Consider the following 23,435-nt stretch of genomic DNA (forward strand, 5'->3'; position numbering starts at 1 on the left):
ATAAAATGGATAAATCTCTAGCAAGACTAATAAAGAAAAAAGAGAGAAGATCTAACTAACTAACAGTATCAGGAATGGAATGGAACATCACCACAGACCCTGCTGACATTAAATGTATAATAAAAGAACACTACAAGCAACTCTATGCACATAAATTAAAAAAACTTGATGAGACAGAACCATTCCTCAAAAATCACGAACTACTAAAATTTGCCCAAGAGGAAACAGGTAACTTGCATAATTTCATCACTATAAATAAAATGTTTTCAAAATTTAAGCCTTCTAAAGAGAGAAATCTTTAGGTCAGGATGACTTCACTGACTTAATCAGAGAAATAATTTTTAAAAAGAAATTAAAGAAGGAAGAGGAATCACATCAATTCTACACAATCTCTCACAGAAAACGGATGAAAGGGAAACCCTTTCCAACCCATTGTATGAGGCCAGCATTACCCTGAGGACAAAACCACATAAATACATATATGAAAACTACAAGCCAGAATTCCTCAAGAACATAAATATAAACATTCTCAACCAAACAGCATCCCATTGAATCAGGAACATGTAAAGAGAATAACACACCACAGTCGAGTGGCCTTAATCTCAGGATTGAAAGGCTGGTTAAATACTCCAAAATCACTAAAGGAGATGTCAGCAAAAATGGCAAAATAACAATTTTTCAAAAATTGTGTAAAACTTTCCTCCATAAATAATTAAAACACTGGCCAAAATTGTTGGAATCCACTTTTTCAGAGCTCTGGAAATTAACCAAAGACTTGCAACAGTCTACGGAGCATATATTCCAGGAAAACAGCTGAATCTCAGTAAGAACATCAAGATTTGTGGTGTTTTAACTTACCAAATTTCATACCTGCCTCCCTAATCCTGAGGTAGCCTGGAAAACCAATAGTCCACAAACACAGTGAAGAATGGCAGCCTGGAAGCCACACGAGGTGGGAAGAATGAGGCAAAAGCCGCATTGCCAGAGAACTGTCATTATTTGACCAATTCGGTGGTTCACTGGAAAACTCCACTCACAAGACAGTCTTCCTTCCTTCCTTCCTTCCTTCCTTCCTTCCTTCCTTCCTTCCTTCCTTCCTTCCTTCCTTCCTTCCTTCCCTCCCTCCCTCCCTCCCTCCCTCCCTCCCTCCCTCCCTCCCTCCCTCCTTCCTTCCTTCCTATTACTCAAGCCTGAAGAGAAGCTCACCCAATGCAAACAGCCTTTTCCCCATCAGCATTTGTTGAAAACAATCACAGGCAATTACTGAACATCATGGCTGCCCAAGGTGGTAGATATCAGTTGGGCAAACAACAGGCAACCTAATCAGCTTAAAAGGAAAAGCTGCAGAATGAGATGTCCGTAGAGGGCTCTGGAAAGCTCTGGCACATTTCTGGGCATCTAGAAGGCCACACACATATATATACTCAGGAATTACTTGAGAAGGTCCTAAACTCACACATTGGGCTAAACTTGAGGCTGTGGAAGCATGATGTAAGGGCAAATATGGAGTTATAAACCTCCTGGCTAAGTGGTATATGCATGTACCAACACCCACAAAAAGGCCCTTGACAAGAACTGGGAGACTTACTGGTTACAGCCATCTAAGGAAATCACTGTAAAACCATTAGCTGACCAATAAGCTAACCAACCAGAGACTTCAGTGGTTCACACAGTACAAAATGTAGACTTCACACAAGTAGTTCAGAAAAGTCAGAAGAAGGAGATAGTCCTTGGAAAAATCTTAGCTAATAAGGTCATACAAAAATCAAGTTGTATGGGGAAAAATGGCAAGGATGTTTCCTCTCTGTTTATCATGTAATTTAACATACTCCTGAAACAAATGGGCAAATGACACTCATTTTGTTCCCAATGTCATGCAATAAATAAGTTCTTCAAAAAAGAAAAGTCACTGAACACACAAACAATAGCAACAAAAACAAAAACCACCAACAATGAAGTGGGGAGGGGGTTGGAAAATCTGAACTCAAGTTTCCACATTATATTACTTAATATTCCACTTATCAACGAAGAATTACATGACTTGCAAAGAAGAATGGCCCATTACAGGAAAGGAAGCAGTCAACAGAAACTGTCCCTGAGAACATCCAGATATTGTCTCACTAAACAAAATCTTTAGGTCAGCTAGTTTAAATATATTCAGAAAATTAAAGGAAACCATTTCTCATCAAATAAAGAACAATGTCTCACCAAATAGAGAATATCGATAACAAGATAGATTTCTAAGACTAAATAGAAATTCTAGATTTGAAAAGTATAACTGGAATGAAAAGTCACTAGAGGGGTTCAACATCTGATTTGAGCAGAAGAAAAAAGTCAGCAAACTTGAACACAGATCTCATGAAATTACCCAGTGTGAGGAGCAGAAAGAAAAAAGAATGGAGAAAATGAATAGAGCCTTAAATGCCTGTGGGGCAACATATACACAAGGGGAATTTATACGGAGAGGGGAAAAGAAAGGGGCACAGAGAATATTTAAGAAAGAATGATCAAAAATCTCCAAAATTAATATTCAAGAACCTCAACAAACTCCAAGCAAGACAAACCAGGGAGAGCCACACTGAGACAGATTATACTAAAACTGCCAACAGCCAAAAACAACAAGAATCTTTTTTTTTAAGATTTTATCTATTCATATGAGCAAGAGAGAGTGGGGTGAAGGGCAGAGGGAGAAGCAGACTCCACGCCAAGCAGGGAACCAGATGGTGGACTCAATCCCAGGACCCTAGGATCATGACCCAAGCCAAAGGCAGGCGCCCAACTGACTGAGCCACCCAGGTGCCCCAACAAGAATCTTGAAACCATAAAGAGAGAAGTAACGCATCATGTAAGAGGCCTCCTCCTAAGAGTGACGGCTGATTTCCCTTCAGAAACCACAGAGGTCAGAAGTTAGTAGGTGATGTGTTTAAATTGCTCAGTGAAAAAAAACTATCAACGGAGAACTTTATATCTGGCAAAAGCATCCCTAAAAATGAAGAGGAAAGTAATACATTCCCATTCAAAAAATACTGAGGATTTTGTCGCTATTATAACTGTCCTACAAGAAATGCTAAATAGGCATTTCAGGCTTAGATGAAAAAACACCGACAGCAACTTAAAACCATGTGAAAAAATAAAGAACAATAGTAAATGTAGTTACACAGGTAAATGTAAAAGCCAGTATTACAGCATTTTTAAGTTTTTAACTCTTCGTTTTTTTCCTATATGGCTTAAAATACAAATGCATAAACAATAATAACAAAACCATAAAGTTAATGGATTGAAACTAGTGTATAAAGACATGAATTGTGACAATAACAACATAAAGCTGTGCTTTGTGTGGGGGCACAGAGCTGTAAAGGACCAGTTTTTTATTTAAACTAAAATGGTATAATTTTAAACTTGAATATTATAAAATTAAGATATTATTTGTGATAACCACTAAGGATATCGACTAAGAAAAAACTAGATAAGTAGATAGATAGACAAATAGATAGATGATAGGTAGATAACTAGAATAGATATTATATGTATGTATAATATATATAAAGTTATATTAAATACCACACACACACACTCAGTAAATGAAGCACCAGAAAAAAAAATCAATTAAACATAAAAAAGACAGTAACGGAGAGAAAAAGAACAAAAAAGATATGACATATTAAAAAAACAAAGAGCAAAATAGCAGAAATAATAGGAAATACTTCCTTGTAAGTATTACTTTAACTGTAAATAGATTCAATTCTCCACTTAAAAGGTAGAGATTGGCAAAATAGATTTTTGGGGGGGAATGCAAGCTGGTACAGCCACTCTGGAAAACAGTATGGAGATACTAAAATAGATATTAAAAATATCTATCTAAAAATATCAAGGTATTAAAAATAGAGCTACCATATGACCCAGCAATTTCACTACTAGGTATTTACCCCAAAGATACAGATATAGTGAAAAGAAGGGGCACGTGCACCCCAATGTTCATAGCAGCAATGTCCACAATAGCCAAACTGTGGAAAGAGCCCAGATGCCCTTCAACAGATGAATAGATAAAGAAGATGTGGTCCATATATACAAGGGAATATTATATTCATCCACCATTTACATCGACATGGATGGAACTGGAGGGGATTATGCTAAGTGAAGTAAGTCAAGCAGAGAAAGTCAATTATTACATGGTTTCATTCATATGTGGAACATAAGGAATAGCTCGGAGGACCACAGGGGAAGGGAGGGAAAACTGAATGGGAAGAAATCAGAGAGGGAGACAAACTACGAGAGACAATGGACCCTGGGAAACAAACCGAGGGCTTCAGAGGGGAGGCGGGAGGGGTATGGGGTAACAGGGTGATGAGTATTAAGGAGGGCATGTGTTTTGATGAGCACTGGGTGTTATACTCAACTAATGAATCATTGAACACTACATGAAAAACTAATGATGTACTAATACAGTGGCTAACTGAACATAATAAAAAAAAAATGCATGCCGTATATAAGAAACTCACTTTAGAACCAAAGACACAAATAGGCTTAAAGTGAAAAGATGCTCCTTACAAATAGCAATCAGAAGAGAGCTAAGGTACTTATACTAATGTCAGGCAGAACAGACTTTAAGGTAAAACCATACAAAATATTATATATTGATTGATAAATGCATTGATTAAGGACATAATAAGTTGATAAAAGGGTCAATTCATCAAGAAGATCTTACAAACATAAGCGCAACTTACAAGAGAGACCAAACTATATGAAGTGAAAACTAACAGATTAAAGAGAGAAACAGATAGCTGTGCAATAATAGTCGGAGACTTCAATGCCCGGCTTTCAGTAATGGACAAACAGACAGGAGCTCAGTAAGGAAAGAGCAGTGTACACCAGGTAGACCCAGCTGACTCTACAGAACTCTCCACCCCACCACAACAGGAAACAACATTACTCAAGCACACACAAAATGTTCTCTAGCACAGACCATGGGTTAGGCCAGGAAACGAGTCTCAATAAATGTAAAGAGATTGAAATAATACAGGATATATTTTCCAACCACAGTGCAGTGAAGCTAGAAATAACCAATAGAAGGAAACCTGGAAAATCCACAAGTCAGTCAAAATTAAACAATGCACTCTGAAAGAAGAATTATAAGGAAGATTAGAAAATATTTTGAGATAGATGGAAATGAAACCACAACACACCAAGACTAATAAGATGCACTGAAAGCAGTGCTCAGAGGAAAATTCAGAGCTATATATTATAGGCCTATGTCAAAAAAGATGAGCACAAATCAATAACCTAACTTTATACCTTAAGAAACTAGAAAAAGAAGAATAAGTGGAACCCAAAGTTAGAAGAAGGAAATAAAGTCTATAGCTGAGATGAATGAAACAGAGAATTAAAAAGCAATAGAAAGAATAAAAAGATCAACAAAATTGACAAACCATTAGCTAGACTGACCAAGAAAGTTAGAGGACTCAAATTATAACAAAAGAAACAAATGTGGGGACATCAGTACAGACCTTACAGAAATACAAAGCATGGTAAGAGAACGCCATCAACAAGCAAATGCCAAAAAACTGGACAACCCAGATGAAATGGACAAACTCATAGAAACACACAAACTACCAAAACTGACCCCAGAAAAAATAGAAAATCTGAATAGACCTGCAACAAGTAAAGAGATTAAATCAGTACTCAAAAACAAAATAAGAGGCATCCAGACTGGAAATAATGGAGTAAAACTATCTGTACATACAGGTGACACCTTTTCGTATCTTAAAAAAAAAAAAATCCTTGGGAATCTACAAAAGAATTAATAGGTGAATAAACCAGTTCAGCAGGGTTGTAGGATACAACACCAAGATTCAAAAGTTATTTCTACTTCTGTATATTAGTGATGAACCATCCAAAAGCAAAATTTAAAAAACAATTCCATTTAAAGAAGCATCAAGAAGAATAAAATACTTAGCAACAAACTCAACAAGAAGACTAAAAACTATAAACCGTTGAAAAAATTTAAAGACCTACATAAACAGAGAGAGCCTGTATTTATAGATTGAAAGACTAATATTGTTAAGATAGCAATACTCAAATTGATCTACACATTCAGTACAATCTCAATCAAAATGTCAGTTTCCCTTCTTTCAAAATTTGAAAAGCTGATCCTAAAAATCATCTGGAAGTGCAACGGACCTCAAACACCAGAAACAATCTTAAAATAAAGAGAACAAAGTTCAAGGACTCACACTTCCCAATTTCAAAACTCACCACAAAGCTACAGTGATCTAGACTGTGGTACTGACATAGGACTGACAAACATATATATCAATGAACAGGATTGAGAATCCAGAACTAAATCCTGACACTGATGGTCACCTGACTTTTCACAAGCATGCCAAGAAAATTTTAACAGGGGAAAAAAGCCCGTTCAACACACAATGCTGAAATAACTGCATTTCCACATGCAGAGGATAAAGGTGGATCTCCATGTCAACCATACAGAAAAATTAACTCAAAATGGATCCAAGACCTAAATGTAAGAGTAAAAACTAGACAATTCTTAGAAAAAAACAGGTGTCAAATGGTGTGACCTTGAATCAGGCACTGGTTTCTTTTTTTTTTATAATTTTTTATTGTTATGTTAATCACCATACATTACATCATTAGTTTTTGATGTAGTGTTCCACGATTCATTGTTTGTGCATAACACCCAGTGCTCCACGCAGAATGTGCCCTCCTTAATACCCATCACCAGGCTAACCCATCCCCCACCCCCCTCCCCTCTAGAACCCTCAGTTTGTTTTTCAGAGTCCATCGTCTCTCATGGTTCATCTCTCCCTCAGACTTACTCCCCTTCATTCTTCCCCTCCTGCTATCTTCTTTTTTTTTTCTTAACATATGTTGCATTATTTGTTTCAGAGGTACAGATCTGTGACTCAACAGTCTTGCACAATGCACAGCGCTCACCATAGAACGTACCCTCCCCAATGTCTATCACTCAGCCACCCCATCCCTCCCACCCCCCACCACTCCAGCAACCCTCAGTTTCTTTCCTGAGATTAAGAATTCCTCATATCAGTGAGGTCATATGATACATGTCTTTCTCTGATTGACTTATTTCACTCAGCCTAACACCCTAAAGTTCCATCCACGTCGTTGCAAATGGCAAGATCTCATTCCTTTTGATGGCTGCATAATATTCCATTGTGTATATATACCACCTCTTCTTTATCCATTCATCTGTCGATGGACATCTTGGCTCTTTCCACAGTTTGGCTATTGTGAACATTGCTGCTATAAACATTGGGGTGCACGTACCCCTTCGGATCCCTACATTTGTATCTTTGGGGTAAATACCCAGTAGTGCAATTGCTGGATCGTATGATAGCTCTATTTTCAACTGTTTGAGGAACCTCCATACGGTTTTCCAGAGTGGCCGCACCAGCTTGCATTCCCACCGACAGTGTAGGAGGGTTCCCCTTTCTCCACATCCCCGCCAACATCTGTCGTTCCCTGACTTGTTAATTTTAGCCATTCTGACAGGTGTGAGGTGGTATCTCATTGAGGTTTTGATTTGGATTTCCCTGATGCCGAGCAATGTTGAGCACTTCTTCATGTGTCTGTTGGCCATTTGGATGTCTTCTTTGGAAAAATGTCTGTTCATGTCTTCTGCCCATTTCTTGATTGGATCATTTGTTCTTTGGGTGTTGAGTTTGATAAGTTCTTTATAGATTTTGGATACTAGCCCTTTATCTGATATGTCATTTGCAAATATTTTCTCCCATTCTGTCGGTTGTCTTTTGGTTTTGTGGACTGTTTCTTTTGCGGTGCAAAAGCTTTTTATCTTGATGAAATCCCAATAGTTCATTTTTACCCTTGCTTCCCTGGCCTTTGGCAATGTTTCTAGGAAAAAGTTGCTGCGTCTGAGGTCGAAGAGGTGGCTGCCTGTGTTCTCCTTTCGGATTTTGATGGACTCCTGTCTCACGTTTAGGTCTTTCAACCATTTGGAGTCTATTTTTGTGTGTGGTGTAAGGAAATGGTCCAGTTTCATTCTTCTGCATGGGGCTGTCCAATTTTCCCAACACCATTTGTTGAAGAGACTGTCTTTTTTCCATTGGACATTCTTTCCTGCTTTGTCAAAGATAAGTTGACCATAGAGTTGAGGGTCCATTTCTGGGCTCTCGATTCTGTTCCATTGTCTATGTGTCTGTTTTTGTGCCAGTACCATACTGTCTTGATGATGACAGCTTTGTAATAGAGCTGGAAGTCGGGAATTGTGATGCCGCCAGCTTTGCTTTTCTTTTTCAACATTCCTCTGGCTATTCGGGGTCTCTTCTGGTTCCATACAAATTTGAAGATTATTTGTTCCATTTCTTTGAAAAAGGTGGATGGTATTTTGATGGGGATTGCACTGAATGTGTAGATTGCTCTAGGTAGCATTGACATCTTCACAGTGTTTGTTCTTCCAATCCATGAGCACGGATCGTTTTTCCATTTCTTTGTGTCTTCTTCAATTTCTGTCATGAGTATTTTATAGTTTTCTGATTACAGATCCTTTGCCTCTTTGGTTAGATTTATTCCTAGGTATCTAAAGGTTTTGGGTGCAATTGTAAATGGGATCGACTCCTTGATTTGTCTCTCTTCTGTCTTGTTGTTGGTGTGTAGGAATGCCACTGATTTCTGTGCATTGATTTTATATCCTGCTACTTTACTGAATTCCTGTATGAGTTCTAGCAGTTTTGGGGTGGAGTCTTTTGGGTTTTCCACATAGTGTATCATATCATCTGCAAAGAGTGAGAGTTTGACTTCCTCTCTGCCGATTCGGATGCCTTTGATTTCTTTTTGTTGTCTGATTGCTGTGGCTAGGACTTCTAATACTATGTTGAATAGCAGTGGTGAGAGTGGACATCCCTGCCGCGTTCCTGACCTTAGGGGAAAAGCTCTCAGCCTTTCCCCATTGAGAATGATATTCGCTGTAGGTTTTTCATAGATGGCTTTTATGATATTGAGGTATGTACCCTCTATCCCTATACTCTGAAGAGTTTTGATCAAAAAAGGATGTTGTACTTTGTCAAATGCTTTCTCTGCATCTATTGAGAGGATCATATGATTCTTCTACTTCCTTTTGTTAATGTATTGTATCACGTTGATTGATTTGCGGATGTTGAACCAGCCTTGCAGCCCAGGGATAATAGGCACTGGTTTCTTAGATAGGACACCAAACATACAAGCAAAGAGAGTACATGGGACTTCATCACAATTTAAAAATTTTTGTGCATCAAAGGACACTATCAACAAAATGAATGGGAGAAAATATTTGCAAATCTTTATCTGGTAAGGATCTAGTATCTGGAATATATAAAGAATTCTTACAACTCAATAATAAAAAGATAACACAATTTAAAAATCAGGCAGAGGACCTGAATAGATGTTTCCCCAATGAAGACATCCAGATGGCCAACATGTACATGAAAAGATGTTCAACATCACTCATCACCAGGGAAATGCAAATCAAGACCACAGTGAGATACCACCTCACGCTCACTAGTGTAGCTAGAAGCAAAAAATAAATAAATGAAATAAAAATAATGAGTGTTGGTAAGGATGTAGGGAAAATGGGTTCTTGCACACTGTTGGTGGGAGTGTAAAAGGGGGCAGCCACTCTGGGAAATGGTTCTCCAGGGAGTGAAGCATAAAATTACCATATGACCAAACAATCCCAAGAGAATTGAAAGTTATTTGTTCAGCCATACAAGAGTGTCCTGGCAGCACTGTTCACAACAGCCAACACTGGGATCAGCCCCAACGTCCATTAGCTGATGACAAAGTAGACGAAGCGTGGGACACCATCCACATGGCGGAATGTTACTGTGCCGAACATAAGAATGAGGCTCTGTACTCTGCACACGGTAAAACACGGACGGACCTTGGAAACACGATGCTCAGCGCAAAGAGCCGGAACCGAAAGGCTACATGCTATGGGATTCCACTTAAATAAAATGTCCATGATAGGCAAATCCAGAGGCAGAAAGTGGATTCATGGTTGCCAGGGGCTGGGGGAAGGCAAACACGTGGTGATTGCAGGTTTGGCGTTTCATAGGGCTGTGAAAATGTTCTAGAACTAGGTGGTGCTGTGGTCACACAACCTTGTGAATGTACTAAAAACCTCAAAATTGTACACTGTAAAAGGGTGGATTTATGGCATTTTCCTCAATTAACTTGGCAGTGGTTCGTGCTCAGCCTTCGGCCCTGAGCCAGCCACTGCCATCCAGAACTTTCTGGACACCCCAACGTATGAGCACTCCCTGAGTGCCACCCACCTGACACACTTGGGCTCATCCTCCAGGCCCTCCTGCCTGGCAAGCCCAGGTCTCCTCTCTTGCCTACCTCCCCCCCAGAACCCCCATCCCGAGGCCAGAATTCACAGTGTCTGGATAGGAGGTGGCCCAGCCCATGCTGCCCTCAGAGGGCCAGAGATGGTCTTACTAGCAAAGTCTCTCAGCAAAGCCCTGGAAGCTCCATTACTACTTCACAGATGGGGAAATGAGTCACAAGGAGCACCTGCATGAGGTGCCAGGGTGGCAGGATCAAATGGCCACAGGCAGGGTGCTTAGGACAGCAGGCTTTGTCCTCTCCCGGGTCTGGAGGCCAGGAGTCTGTGGTCAAGGTGTCGCAGGGCCGTGCTCCCTCTGAAGGCTCCAGGAGGGTCCCTCCAGCCTCTCCCAGCTGGAGGGGGCGCCCAGGCGTTCTGGGCTCGTGGCCGCGTCTCCCCAGTCTCTGCCTCTGCCACTGCATGGCCGTCTCAAATCCCCCTCTCCCTTCTCTCCTACAGACACCTGTCACGGGACTCAAGGCCCACCCTGAGCCAGGATGCTCTCACCTCGACATCCCCACTTGATCACCTCTACAAAGACCCCATTTCCACATATGCCCACATTCTGTGGTCCAGGCAGACATGAGACACAAGACCGAGAACTTGCCCAAGGTCACCCAGCAGGAGTGAGATCTGATCCTGTCCACACTCTGACCCCGGCACTTCCTGCCTTGAAGGGGGTTTCCAGACTCAGGGTGCAGCCACCCCATGTGGGCATGGGGTGGTCCCAGGACACACACAGGCTCCTCAGCAGACCCAGGCCAGCCACTCAACCACAGGCCCACCTCCTGCACCCTCAACGTCCCCCTGCCCAGAAAGTAAAGCCAGGGGCTCATTTTTCCAGGCTATCTGCAGTGGGGTGTGGCCATCAGAGCTGTTTTAAGCCACTGAGTTTGTGATAATTTGTTGCGCAGCAATAAACAATGAACCAAAAACACCCCCTGCATGTTCTTCCCACCTTGAATATGATGGCTGGAGCTGTGGAAGCCATCTTGTGACCATGAGGCAATGAGCATTAGGAAGACCCTTATCTAGTGCTCAGGGTGGCAGAGAACTAGAGCCAGACACAGGCTGTGTCCCTGTGGTGTCCCCGTGGGAGACTGTTACAAATGGTCCCTGATGAGCCAAGCCTCCCTGTATCCACACCCTCAGCAGTGGGGTCTGCTTCTCCCCCACCTGGAAGCCAGGATTTGCACAGTGGAACATGATGGAGGTCACACTCTGAGCACAGACCAAACCAGCCCTGTGGCGCCTGCTGTTCCCTGAGGGGAACACAGCCACCATGTGAGGGAGCCCAGGCTGCCCACAGGGAAACACGGACCCTGGGGCAGAGATGCCATGAGGAGAGAATGGGGTCCCAGACACAGGAGTGAGACCAGCCAACATCACAAGGAGACAGAGGTTTGTCATCCGGCCAGACCCACACATTGAGGCCACCCCTGCCAGGACATCGGATGCACGGACGAGGCCAGGCTGGATCTTCTTGTCCCAGCCCACACCTCACGGAGCAGAAATGGGTGGTCTCACTGAGCCCTGCCCGAAACCCAGACCTCAGAGACAACTGTTTCAAAGGTTCGGGGGTATTTGTTACTTGGCCCTAGACAACTGGCTGATACGAGCCTGACCCAGCCCCCTCCAGAACACCTCCTCCGGGCCTGTTCCTGGGATGTGGACACGTCGGCCTTGTCAACTGACCTGTGACGTGCACCAGACCCAACCCATACCTTTGTCTGCCTGGGCCTCAGAGGGATGCAAGACCACACATGCCCAGTGGGCCAATGAGACCGCACACCAACCTGTGGCCATCGCCCACTGACCCATCACCCCCAGCTCAGCTACGCCAGGACACCCAGGTGAGCCCACACCAGCTCACACGGCATGGCCATCACTTTTGTCTGGACTGGAAAACAGGCACAATCCTCCCAGACAAAGCAAATTCACATCTCCATCACTGACCTGCCACATCCAGGTGGAAGGACACCTTCTGGCCCCCGGCCTCACAGCGGTACTCCCCAGCGTCCGCCTTGCCCACCTGCTGCACCACCAGCCGCCTGCTGCAGCCCTTGGCCTCCACGTGCACTCTGGAGCTCGCACTCAGCTTCTTCCCATCCTTGTACCACGTCACCTCTGTCTGGGCCTGGGCCACCTCACAGCTCAGGGTGGCGCTGGCCCCCGCCTTGGCCTGCACCTCACGGCGTGCTGGCTGCTCCTTGGCAAACACCACAGAGGGCTCTGGGGACAGAGAGCGATGCACGGTCAGAAGCCCCACTGCTGTGAGGGCCCCCAAGTCCTGGAGCCAGGGCACAGCATGCTCTACACCCCAGGCAACCCTGGGAATCGTTCACAGTCAGGTGCTGCCGGTAGGACCCTCCTCGGGCACAGGGGGACCTGATGCTGTGACTCCTCCTAGGCATGGTGGGGAGCAGCCTCTGAGCACCACGATGGGTAGCCAGGCCAGTGCCTGGGGACAGACAGAGGGAGGCCTGGGGGGCAGTGGCCAAGACCCTACTAAGGGCTAGGACTCAGACAAAGCTGGACTCAGAATCTGCCAAGAGGCTCCTAGAGCTTCTAGAAAGAACCAAAACCTTAGGCATCAAGATCCCAATCTAAGCTGCTGAGAATGCTTCCAGCACCTTTTGGGTCTTGTCTGCCTCACTTCCTCATCTTCAAAGGAGAAAGGAAGCTGCAAATTTTCCTCTTATCTTTTTTTTTTCCACACCCACATCTTTTCTCATCTAAACGTTAGTTCCGTGGGGAGTTCCTTCTCCCAAATCCAGAAGCGACTGCCCCTCCCAGGCTTTCTTGGAAGAAAGGAAGGGCCGGACAGCCTGGCCTCACAAGTCCTTGATGCAGCCGGACCTGCTCCCCACCCACCAAGCCCTGGAGGCTGCAGCTCACCGGAGACACGCAGCTGGAAGTCCACGGAGTCCTCACCCACGCGGCATGAGTAGGTACCCTCATCCTGCCTGGTGACCGAGGCTGCCACCAGCCGGTGCCGCGTGCCCACGTCCTCCTGCAAGAAGCGCTGGCTGGAGCGACTGAGCTCCGTGCCGTCCTTGTACCAGCGCACGCGCACGTGGGCCTCAGAGGTCTCACATTCAAAGTGGGCTGGGCCTCCAGCCACGGCATCCACACAGCCACCAGCTGTGTCCTTGTGCAGAAAGGGAGTGAGCCCTGCAAGGGCACACGGGCGGTCAGGCGAGCCAGCAGCGCCCCAGCCACACATACACCCACGCGGATAGCAAATGGAGACGCTTGGGGCCTGGGGGCCTCACCCAGACCAGGGTCCCCTTCAGAGGCAGGACTGGCGGGGGTGCCGACTGCCAACCCCTGGAGTGCCACCTGCTGCTAGGAAGCCCCTCCCTCTACTGAGCAGAGCCTCCCCTCCCCATCCTCGCCCGCCCCACTCCCCAAGGTCAGTTGAGCATGCCCCAGCCCCCACCCCGCTCCAAGGATGGAGAACAGCGGCTCCCACCGCCCAGAGCTGGGGAACAGAGGGTGCGGCTGTGACCATGGGACGTGGACACACACACAGCAGGCATCACCTTGCACCAGGAGCTGGTAGGCGACGCGGCCCCCACGGCTGACACACTCGTAGAGGCCAGCATCGTCTCGCACCACATCCCGCACCAGCAGGGCCCACTGCCCGGCCGTCGCCTGCACCTCGTACTTGGGGCCTGGTGGCAGCGCGTGGCCATCCTTCAGCCACGTCACTGCTGCAGCCTGGTCTGACAGCTCGGCCAGGAGCTGCGCCTCCTCATGCAGCCGGGCCAGCACTTCTCTCACAGCTGCCACTGGACGCTTGGTGGTCAGTCCTGGGGCCGCTTGAGGCCACAGACAAGTGCACAGAAGGTGCGTGGGCAGAGAGGGGGCGTGCACAGTGGGGGACGGGACAGAAGAGGCATGGACGGAGGAGAAGGGGACGGGGATGCGGACATTGGGGCGTGGGCAGAGGACATGGACGGGGAGCGGACACAGAGGGAGTGAAGAGCGAAGAGGGGACAGAGGTGCACAGAGGGGTTGGACGGGGGGAAGGGGCAATGCAGAGGGACCGGGTGGGGAGAGTCAGGCATGCGGGAACAGGGAGAGGCCGGAAAGGAAGAGACAAGATTGCGGGGTCCCAGAAGGAATCAGCAGAGAGGAAGGGGCGTTCGGGGCGGAGGGGAGCAGGCAGATGGAAGAGTGAGGCTCCGCAGCCCCTCCTCCACTCGCACCCTGCGGCCGAGGCCACTGCCAGCCCTGGGCAAGCGGGCTCACGCCGCCCTCCCCTGCCCAGCCCTGCCTCATCCAGGAGACCGCCCGGAGCCCACCTGCCCCGGGGACAAGGAGCAGCTCCGGAAGCCCCCACCCCACCCCTGGGGCAGACGCCTGGGGCTCACAGCCGGGGTCCTCCTACCTCGGACCTCCATGCGGATGCTGCTCTCGATGCCGTTGGCCACAAACTTGAGCTCTGCACCATGCAGGCTGGCGGACACGGAGCGGATGGTGAGGGCATGCCGTGTGCCCTCGTGACGGATCACGTACACGCTGCTGGCCTTCAGGGCCCGCCCGTCCAGGAACCACTCGCCCACCGAGGCCAAAGTGAGGTCCACGGAGAAGGTCACCTCGCCACCCTCCACGGCCTCCACTGCCTTCAAAGGCATCCTCACAGCCAGCTGGGGGGCTGCAGGGTGAGGGCTTCAGAAGGGGCCAGGCTCTACCCTCCGGCCCTCCTCCTCCCGAGCCTGGGCCCAAGCGCCCCCTTCCCCAGGAAGCCCACGGGGCAGGCACACTTACCCAGGTGGACAGTCTGCGGGAACTCAAGGTAGGGACTGTGGCCAAAGCTGTTCACAGCTGACACCCGGAACTGGAAGTCCCCCTCCTCGGACACGCCAGCCACGGTCAGCTCATGCACGTCCACCCACTTGGCCTCATGGCACCGGCTCCAGGTGTAGGCGCCAAGCCGCTTCTTTTCCACCAGATAACCATCAATGGGGACAGGGCGGTCCCCGTGGGGTGGTGGGGACCAGCCGAGGGTCACGGAGCACTCTGTCCTGGCCTTTACCTCAGGGGCCTCCGGGGCGTGCAGGGGCGGCTTCCTAGGGGCTGGGCAGAGCGCAGCCCCAGGACGTCACTCACTGGGAGCTCCCTCCCCGAGCCCTGGGTCCCAGGTCAACCTCCCCCCTGGGGGCGTGCCTTCACCGGCTGCACTGGCCACAGCCCGAGGGCACCGCTGGGCCAAGGGGCGCTGCAGGCCCGTGACCCCAGCCCCAGCCTTGTGGACACTTCCCTGGTTGCAGTGCAAAGAGGGCTCTGGTTGTGGGGACACACGGTCCAGGGCCACCACAAGCTGTCCAGGGGCCTTGGGGACAAGCCCCTTCTGTGTATCCAGGTCTCGGACCGGGCAGTGACCGAAGCAGGGCGCGGGGACCCTTCTGAGGGTACTGACCCCAACAAAGGGCTGACCCAGTGGGGGCGGTGGGGAGGGACCTACTCCCAGTCTACAAACGTGACACCAAAGGCCCCACAGAAAGAGGACACGCTCACGCACAATGTCCCACAGCTGTCTCACCCACACGTGGGCCCCTAGGACAAGCTGTACCTTCTACTCTGGTTCGCAGAGTGGGGGTCACCAGAACTGCTACTCTGCGGTCACCTGGGGTGACCACAGTGACGGAGGGCAGCAAACAGACCAGGGCTCCGAGAAACTAGAGCTGTGACCGTGGGCCGGCCCCCGAAGCCCTCCCTGCAGCAAACGGGACCGCCCAGCGGGGACCAGTGGACAGAGGGAGGGAAAGGGCCCTGTCCGTCCGAGGGACCCCCCGGGCCCTTACCGGACACAAAGAACTGCGTGGACGTCCGGCAGTCCCCAGCCGTGAAGGTCACCTCGCCCATGTCCTCCAGGCTGCACTTGGAGATGGTCAGCGTGTGGCACGTGCCTTCTGTGGTGATGGCCACGCGGCCCCCAGCCACCACCTCCTCCTGGTTCCTCAGCCAGTGGACGGAGTCCTCCGGCCTGGCCAGCTCCACACAGAACATGGCCGTGTCCCCCACTCGCACCGCGGTCTTCCTCGGGAGCTTCCGGAGGAGGTTTCCTGGGGCGGACAGGGCAGGGGGACTGGTCGGATGGGGGGGCGGGGCGGGGGGCGGCCCACCCGTCCTCCCCCGAGCCCACCTTCCGCCCCCGCCCGCCCCGCCCCCATCCCTGCTCGCCCCTCCCCGGAGCCCACCCGCCGCCCCTGCACCGCCTCTGCCCCGCAGCTCCTCCGCGCTCCTCCCCAGCCGGTCCTGCCCCTTCCCTCCCCTTACCCACCCCAACCCGGCGCGACCGCAGCCCACCTTGCACCGCGAGCTCCGCCACCGTGCGGCTGCCCTCCGCAGTCTCGCAGATGTAGACAGCGTCGTCGTCGGCCGAGACGTTGCGCACGGTCAGCCGGCGCTCGGTGCCCGCCTCCTCGATGCCGTACTTGGCGCTGGCCCACAGCCGCGTCTCCTCCTTGTACCACGCGGCCTCGGTGGTCGGCAGCTCCACCTCGCACTGGAACGTGGCCGACTCCTTCTCCGGCACCTCCAGGTCCTGTAGCCGCTTCCTGAAGGGCACCGCGGGCTCTGCGGGGTGAGGGCGCGTGAGCCGGTGGGCCGCGGAGAGGAGCGGGAGGAGATGGAGGAGGGTGGGGCGGCGGAGAGTGGGGTAAGGGCAGGAAGCAGGGAAGGTCAAGGGGCTCCCGTTAGTCGGAGTACGGGGCTGGAGTGGGGGCAGGGGACCAGGGCAGGGGTTGGGTGCGAAGGCAGAGGTGCAGCAGGGATGAGTCCAGGGAGATAGGGGGATGGAAGAGGGGGCAGGGGAGAGGGCACAGGACCTACAGAGCCCCCTCCCCTTAAATAGAAGATGTCTGGAAACGAGGCACATAAAGCCCCAAAACAGCCCAGTGATGCTGCTCCCGGGCCGCAAAATCCGCAGGGCTCACGCTCACAGCCACGCCAGCAGCGAGGCAGCGGGACCAGGGCTGGCCGCCGTGCAACCCCCTGAGCCCCGGCCGTGGGCCAAGCCCTGCTGCCCTGCGCACTTTCCCCTGTGCAGCTTCTGCAGGGCACCCCCGAGGAACGGGGCCATTTACCCGGTGGGGCGATGGTACTGTGGCGCGCACGGAAGGTTGGAGCGCCCTGAGACCCTCCAGCGGGACAGAGGTGGAGGTGGGGCTCTGGCCTTAGGAGCCTCGCCAACACAACCTCATATGTTGCCCACGCTTTCCCCCAGAACCCTGGGGGAGGCCCAGACCCCTACAGGGTCCTCAGCAGGAGCCTCTAAACTGGCCCAGAACCGCCTTCCGGCTAAACCTGGCGCGGCCCCAGCCCCGGCCCTACCTTTCTCCCCCACTCTGCCAGGGAGACCCCCTTAGCATCCTGAGAGGTGGCCAGAGAGAGGTGGAGTGCCTGGGTCACCCGGGCCATCTCCCAGGAGGAGGGGGCGCTGAGGACAGAGCGCTTTGTTATTCACTCATGCGACTCTCACAAGGGGACAGGCTGAGGGTCATCCGCTGTCGCCCTCGTTCTGTGGCTCTGGAAACGCGAGAGCCGCCAAGACCTCTACCTCTGGACTCTACAACGGATTCCATTCCAGGCGGAAAGGACTGGGGGGAGGGGCTGGGGAGGCGCTTCTCGGCAGCGACCACGCGCAGGGATCGTGCGCCCAGCACCCCGAGCTCACCTCGCACGACGACCAGCACGGAGCTGTAGGTTTGGCCCACCAGGTTGGATGCCGTGCAGGTGTAGAGGCCCCGGTCTGACTGCTTGCAGAAGAGGATCTTGAGCACGAAGTTCTCCTGAGCGTCCTCGTACACCGCGTGTCGCCGGCCCTCGACCACCAGCTGCCCATCCTTCTTCCACACCGTCTCGGGCTTAGGCTCACCCGTCACGTAGCAGCTGAGGCGCGCGTGCTTGCCTTCAGTCACGGTGCAGGTGCGCGTGCCAGAACCTGGTGGCGAGGCCGGGGCGCCCTCGCCGCGCATCGCCTCGCGCCGCCGCTGCAGGTGCGCCAGAAGCGCGGCTGTGGAGGCCCCGGGAGGGCCCGCAGCGTCTGCATCCGCGTCCACGGTGAGCGCGGCGTCGGCGCTGGCGGCGCCCAGCGGGTTCTCGGCGCGCACCGTGTAGGTGCCGCCGTCGCGGGGCCGCGCGGCCTGGATGCGCAGCGCGCTCGCCTCGCCGCTGGCCTCCACGCGCACTCGGGGGCCGTCGGGCGCGCCTAAGCGCCGCCCGTCCTTGGCCCAGCTCACGGCCATTGGCGGCGAGCCGCGCACGCGGCAGCGGAAGGTGGCCTCCGCGCCCTCGCGCACGCGGATGGACGTGGGCCGCAGAAGGAAATGGGGCGCCTGCTCGGCGCAAGCGGCCTCCGCGTCCACCTGCAGGCCGACAGCCGCGAAGGCCTCACCGATGGCGTTGCGCGCGCGGCACACATACTGCCCGCTGTCGCCCAGTGCCAGGTCCAGGATGGTGAGACGGTACAGGTCGCCGTCCTGGGCCAGGCGGAAGCGAGCGCCCGCCTCTACGGGCTGCTGGTCCTTCTCCCAGCTCACGTGCGGCGTAGGGTTGCCCACGATCTGGCAGCTCAGCGTGGCATCCTTGCCCACGGACACCACGAAGGCCTTGGGGCGGGCCAGAAATCGGGGTGCCCCGCTGAATGAGTGATCCATGGTGGGGGGTGGGGGCAGCGGGAGGGACCTGTGAGCGGGTTGGGGGAAGGTCATAGTGGGGATGAGACCCAGGTACTGTTAGAGTCCCCCACCTGGGCCCCACCCGGCCAGTTCCTCCTGAAGAACCCAGCCTGACCCAGGGTGGACGCGCGCCCCCCCCACCGCCTGATCGCCCCCCACCCCCAGGTCCTATCTCCTTCCTGTCCCCCCAGCTCTAGCCCCACACCCCAACTCCAGGCTCAGTTGAGCACCTGTCCCAAAACACCACACAGCAACCTGGCTGGTCCCCCTCTCTGTTCGGCCTCCCTACCTGGGGGCCACGCTGTACCTCTCCACACAGACCTGCCTCTGTATGTGTGTTCCCCGCCCCACCTCCAGCTGCCTTCGGGTGACCAGTCCCCCTTCCCCACACACCGCCGACCCCTGGAGTCTGAAACTCCGATCTGCCTGTCTCCCCTATTCAAAGAGGAGGCAGCTCCCTGAACCTGGACAGGGCCTGGCCAAGGGAGGTGCCTGCCGCTGGCTCGTCCCTCTCCGAGTGCGGTGCCCCGGAGGTCACCGGTTCTCCATCCCAGAAGGCTCCTCTTTGAGCCCCTGCCCCTTCCTCCTCCAGGTGACTCAGCCTCCGAAGCCACACTTCTGGCTCTGTGCACCTCAGCTCTCCCCGCCCCCGGCAGCACCCCCGACAAAAGTCCCGTGTACTGGGCCCATCAGCTCCTCTCCAGGGTTCCCACCTCGCCTCAACCCTGATGAGCAGGGAGACTGGACACCCTGCTGCGAGGTGGACTCCTCACAAGCCTGCCCCGAGCCCACTGAGCCGCCCACACCCGCTTGCTGGGAGCAGTGGCTCCTCCCCGGGGGACGGCACATAGTCAGCCCAGGGAGGACAGGCGGAGAGGCCCCCGGGGACGAACCAGGGACGTCGGGCTGAGCCTGGCCAGGTCGACTGGCCGGGCCTGGCCACTCTACAGGCTTTGTGTCTCCACTGGCTGGGAGGACCCTGTGGGGACAGGTTGGCACCCCTCATACTAAAGGCCCCAGGTGGCTGGCCTCTGCCTATGCCCTGCAGGCCCTGGCTGGCCTCTAGCACAGGTGGGTAAGCTGAGCATGGGCCTGGCCTACCCCCCCTTCTGTAAGAACAGCAGACCCCCGGGCTCAGGGCTGGCCCCAAGCGCCTTCACTCCCTCCCCAACCCAGGGCTGGGCTTCCAGCATGGGCTGCCCACTGGGGGACAAGTGGGGTGACGTTCTGGGCCCTCGGGCTCCCGTCCTGTGATTCAGGGCCTAATCCCCCTTAATCCCCCTCGAGGAGGTGAGCCCGCACCAGCCTGCTGACTCACTGTGCAGTCAGCACCTCTGTCCCCTGTCCCCCACTGCCTGGCCAAGTTCTGGGGCTGGGAGGCCCTGGGCGGGCGGCCACCCGAGCCCCACCTCCACGGATGCCCTCCTGGGCCTTGATGTCCCTCTGGGGAAGGGCTACTCTGACTCCAGGTCTCCGGAGGCCCTGAGCTCTGAGCTCCCAGTGCCCCCCTCCTCAATCACAGTTGGTCTGCGGGTACCCCTGAGGCAGGACACTGCATCCTCACCCCCACCGCTCCAGGTGCAGGTACGGGAGCACGGTGCTCCGAGCTCATGAGCGGGCAGGGGCAGAGGGCCACCTCCACAGCTGCTGGTCTCTGGGGGCCAGGAGGGCAGGGGCTGGAGAGGGAGTTCCCATCACTGCATGTGCTTAGGGGAAACCAGCCCAGGACCTGGGCAGGTGACAGGCTGAGGCCTGGCCTGGGAAGGATGGGCAGAGACCCCAAGATCTTCTCAGACCCCCAGGGATGGTCCTGATGCCTGGCGCCCTGGTGAAGGGCCTGGGCTCCCCACCTCAATGCAGCAGACCCATGAGACCTGGGGGCTCCCCCCCACTCAACCCCCTCTGGGTAGGCATCGCCACTGGCCCACAGAGCCACGGTGCCCTAAATGCTGGCCCAAGGACTCCAGAGCCCCACTCCTTCAGGCCAAAGGGGGGCGCCCTCTGGGGGCCCCCAGAACTCCCACTGGACTTGGACATGCAGCAGTGAGGCAGGAGGCTCAGGAGGGGACACCTGGCCAAGACCTCAGCCCCAGCCTCCCGGGAAGCCCCTTCCTTCTTCAGAGTGGACTCCTCACTCCTTGGAGGCCCCAACCTGCCACTGGCAGGAGCCTCCCGCCACGAGGAGACCACGACCTCCCCACCTCCATCTGGGGTCATGCCTCTGGAGCCTCGGAGTCCCTAGGGCTGACCCCAGCCCTGCGCACAGCCTCCATCCGTGGTTTTCTGGAGCTTGGCCCACCTTGGGTCCTCATAGGGCCAAGTGGGAAGCGGCTTGCAGCCCGACTGAAGAACCTTGGTCCCCTCCTGGGAGCCCCTGCTGCCCCACCCCAACCCTTCCAGAAAAGACTTCCACCCGCAGCTCCTGGAGTCTGCGCCTCCCCCTAGACCCCTGGCCTGGCGGCTTCCCGAACTCCGGGGAAATTCTTTCCTGGAGTCAGGTGTCAGTGCCCCTCTGGCCGTCCCCTCTGCTGAGCCAACAGGCCCAAAATAGCCCCAGCTGTCAGCGGGCATCCATCTCAGCAGAGATGGGGGCAGGGCTGGCCAGACCCCCAGGCCTCCCTTACAGCAAGGCGCCCCGAAGGAGGAGGTGGATGTGCCCCCCGGCCCCCGGCCTCCCACCCCCCGCATGAGGGCCCAGCTCAGGTCACCACGGTGTCAGGGGCTGGACTCCAGAGCCCCAACCCTTGGAGCTACACAGCCTGGCTGCACACCCCTCCCCAGGCCCTCTGCACCCCAGAGCCCTGACCTTCAACCAAACAGCCCTGGAGGAGAGGGGCTCGACCTGGGATGGCCCCCCACCCTGCCCGCTCCGCCTGCTCACCTGTCTCTACGGGAGGCTGGGAGCAGCACCCAGGCGTGGGGCGCCGCTGAAGGAACAGGGGCTGCTGGGTCTCACCTCCCGCCACGGGTCCGGGACTGACACAGCTCCCACCCAGCAGCCCACTCTCTGGCCGGTCCTCACACTGGTCAGGGACGAAAGGACAGACCGAGGCTGTCCGCTGGAGAAGGCTGGGCCCGCCCCCACCGCCGGCCAGCCCAGCCCAGCCCAGCTCCAAAATAGCCCGGGTGTCACTGCCTGGGATTTGGTTTCACCCCCAGCCCCAGGGAGGCAAAGGGCAGAGGCTCTGGGTGGCCAGCTGTGGGGGCGGGGGGGGCAGCAACGATGTGGGTGGGGCCGGGACCCCACCTGGTGGGGATCCTTGCTCAGACTAGCATCCTGGAGGACAAGACAGGAAGGAGCCCAGGAGACCCAGGACCACCCAGAGGGTCACCCGAGACCACCTCGAAGGGAGCCGGGGCCACCCAGAAAGGGACCCAGAACCAGCCAGAGAGGACCCAGGACTGTCCAGAGGAGATCCAGAACTGTCCAGAGGGGAGAGGGGGACCTGGGGCCACCCAGAAAGAGACCCAGAACCAGCCAGAGGAGATCCAGAACTGTCCGGAGGGGAGAGGGGGACCTGGGGCCACCCAGAAAGAGACCCAGAACCAGCCGGAGGAGATCCAGAACTGTCCGGAGGGGAGAGGGGGACCTGGGGCCACCCAGAAAGAGACCCAGAACCAGCCAGAGGGACAGGGGGATCCAGGCCACCCAGAACCAGCCAGAGGGGACCCAGGACTGTCCAGAAGGAGTGGGGGACCTGGGGCCACCCAGAAAGAGACCCAGAACCAGCCAGAGGGACAGGGGGATCCAGGCCACGCAGAACCAGCCAGAGAGGACCCAGGACTGTCCAGAGGAGATCCAGAACTGTCCGGAGGGGAGAGGGGGACCTGGGGCCACCCAGAAAGAGACCCAGAACCAGCCAGAGGGGACCCAGGACTGCCCAGAGGCGATCCAGAACTCTCCAGAGGGGAGAGGGGGACCTGGGGCCACCCAGAAAGAGACCCAGAACCAGCCAGAGGAGATCCAGAACTCTCCAGAGGGAGTGGGGGACCTGGGGCCACCCAGAAAGAGACCCAGAACCAGCCAGAGAGGACCCAGAACTGTCCAGAGGGAGTGGGGGACCTGGGGCCACCCAGAAAGAGACCCAGAACCAGCCGGAGGAGATCCAGAACTGTCCGGAGGGGAGAGGGGGACCTGGGGCCACCCAGAAAGAGACCCAGAACCAGCCAGAGGAGATCCAGAACTGTCCGGAGGGGAGAGGGGGACCTGGGGCCACCCAGAAAGAGACCCAGAACCAGCCGGAGGAGATCCAGAACTGTCCGGAGGGGAGAGGGGGGCCTGGGGCCACCCAGAAAGAGACCCAGAACCAGCCAGAGGGACAGGGGGATCCAGGCCACGCAGAACCAGCCAGAGAGGACCCAGGACTGTCCAGAGGAGATCCAGAACT

The 23,435-nt window shown here is 53.7% G+C and overlaps 1 protein-coding gene across 1 annotated transcript in view; it reads right to left on the reverse strand.

The window, feature by feature from the left end:
- OBSCN (obscurin, cytoskeletal calmodulin and titin-interacting RhoGEF) overlaps nt 1–19,026 on the reverse strand; it is a 127,034-nt gene extending 108,008 nt beyond the window's left edge. The window contains exons 1-8 of the mRNA XM_088020475.1: nt 18,045–19,026; nt 16,676–16,945; nt 16,171–16,431; nt 15,134–15,442; nt 14,754–15,020; nt 13,903–14,181; nt 13,256–13,531; nt 12,314–12,589 (exon numbers count right to left, since the gene is read on the reverse strand). Of these exons, the coding sequence (XP_087876601.1) occupies nt 12,314–12,589; nt 13,256–13,531; nt 13,903–14,181; nt 14,754–15,020; nt 15,134–15,442; nt 16,171–16,431; nt 16,676–16,945; nt 18,045–19,026 (2,920 nt within the window). The remainder of the gene's footprint in view (nt 1–12,313; nt 12,590–13,255; nt 13,532–13,902; nt 14,182–14,753; nt 15,021–15,133; nt 15,443–16,170; nt 16,432–16,675; nt 16,946–18,044) is intronic.
- Between the last annotated feature and the right edge of the window lie 4,409 nt (nt 19,027–23,435).

The sequence above is a fragment of the Eumetopias jubatus genome, unplaced genomic scaffold, assembly GCF_037043125.1.
Source record: "Eumetopias jubatus isolate StellerSeaLion01/CBP00866 unplaced genomic scaffold, mEumJub1_p1.0 scaffold_30, whole genome shotgun sequence".
Taxonomy (NCBI): Eukaryota; Metazoa; Chordata; class Mammalia; order Carnivora; family Otariidae; genus Eumetopias; species Eumetopias jubatus.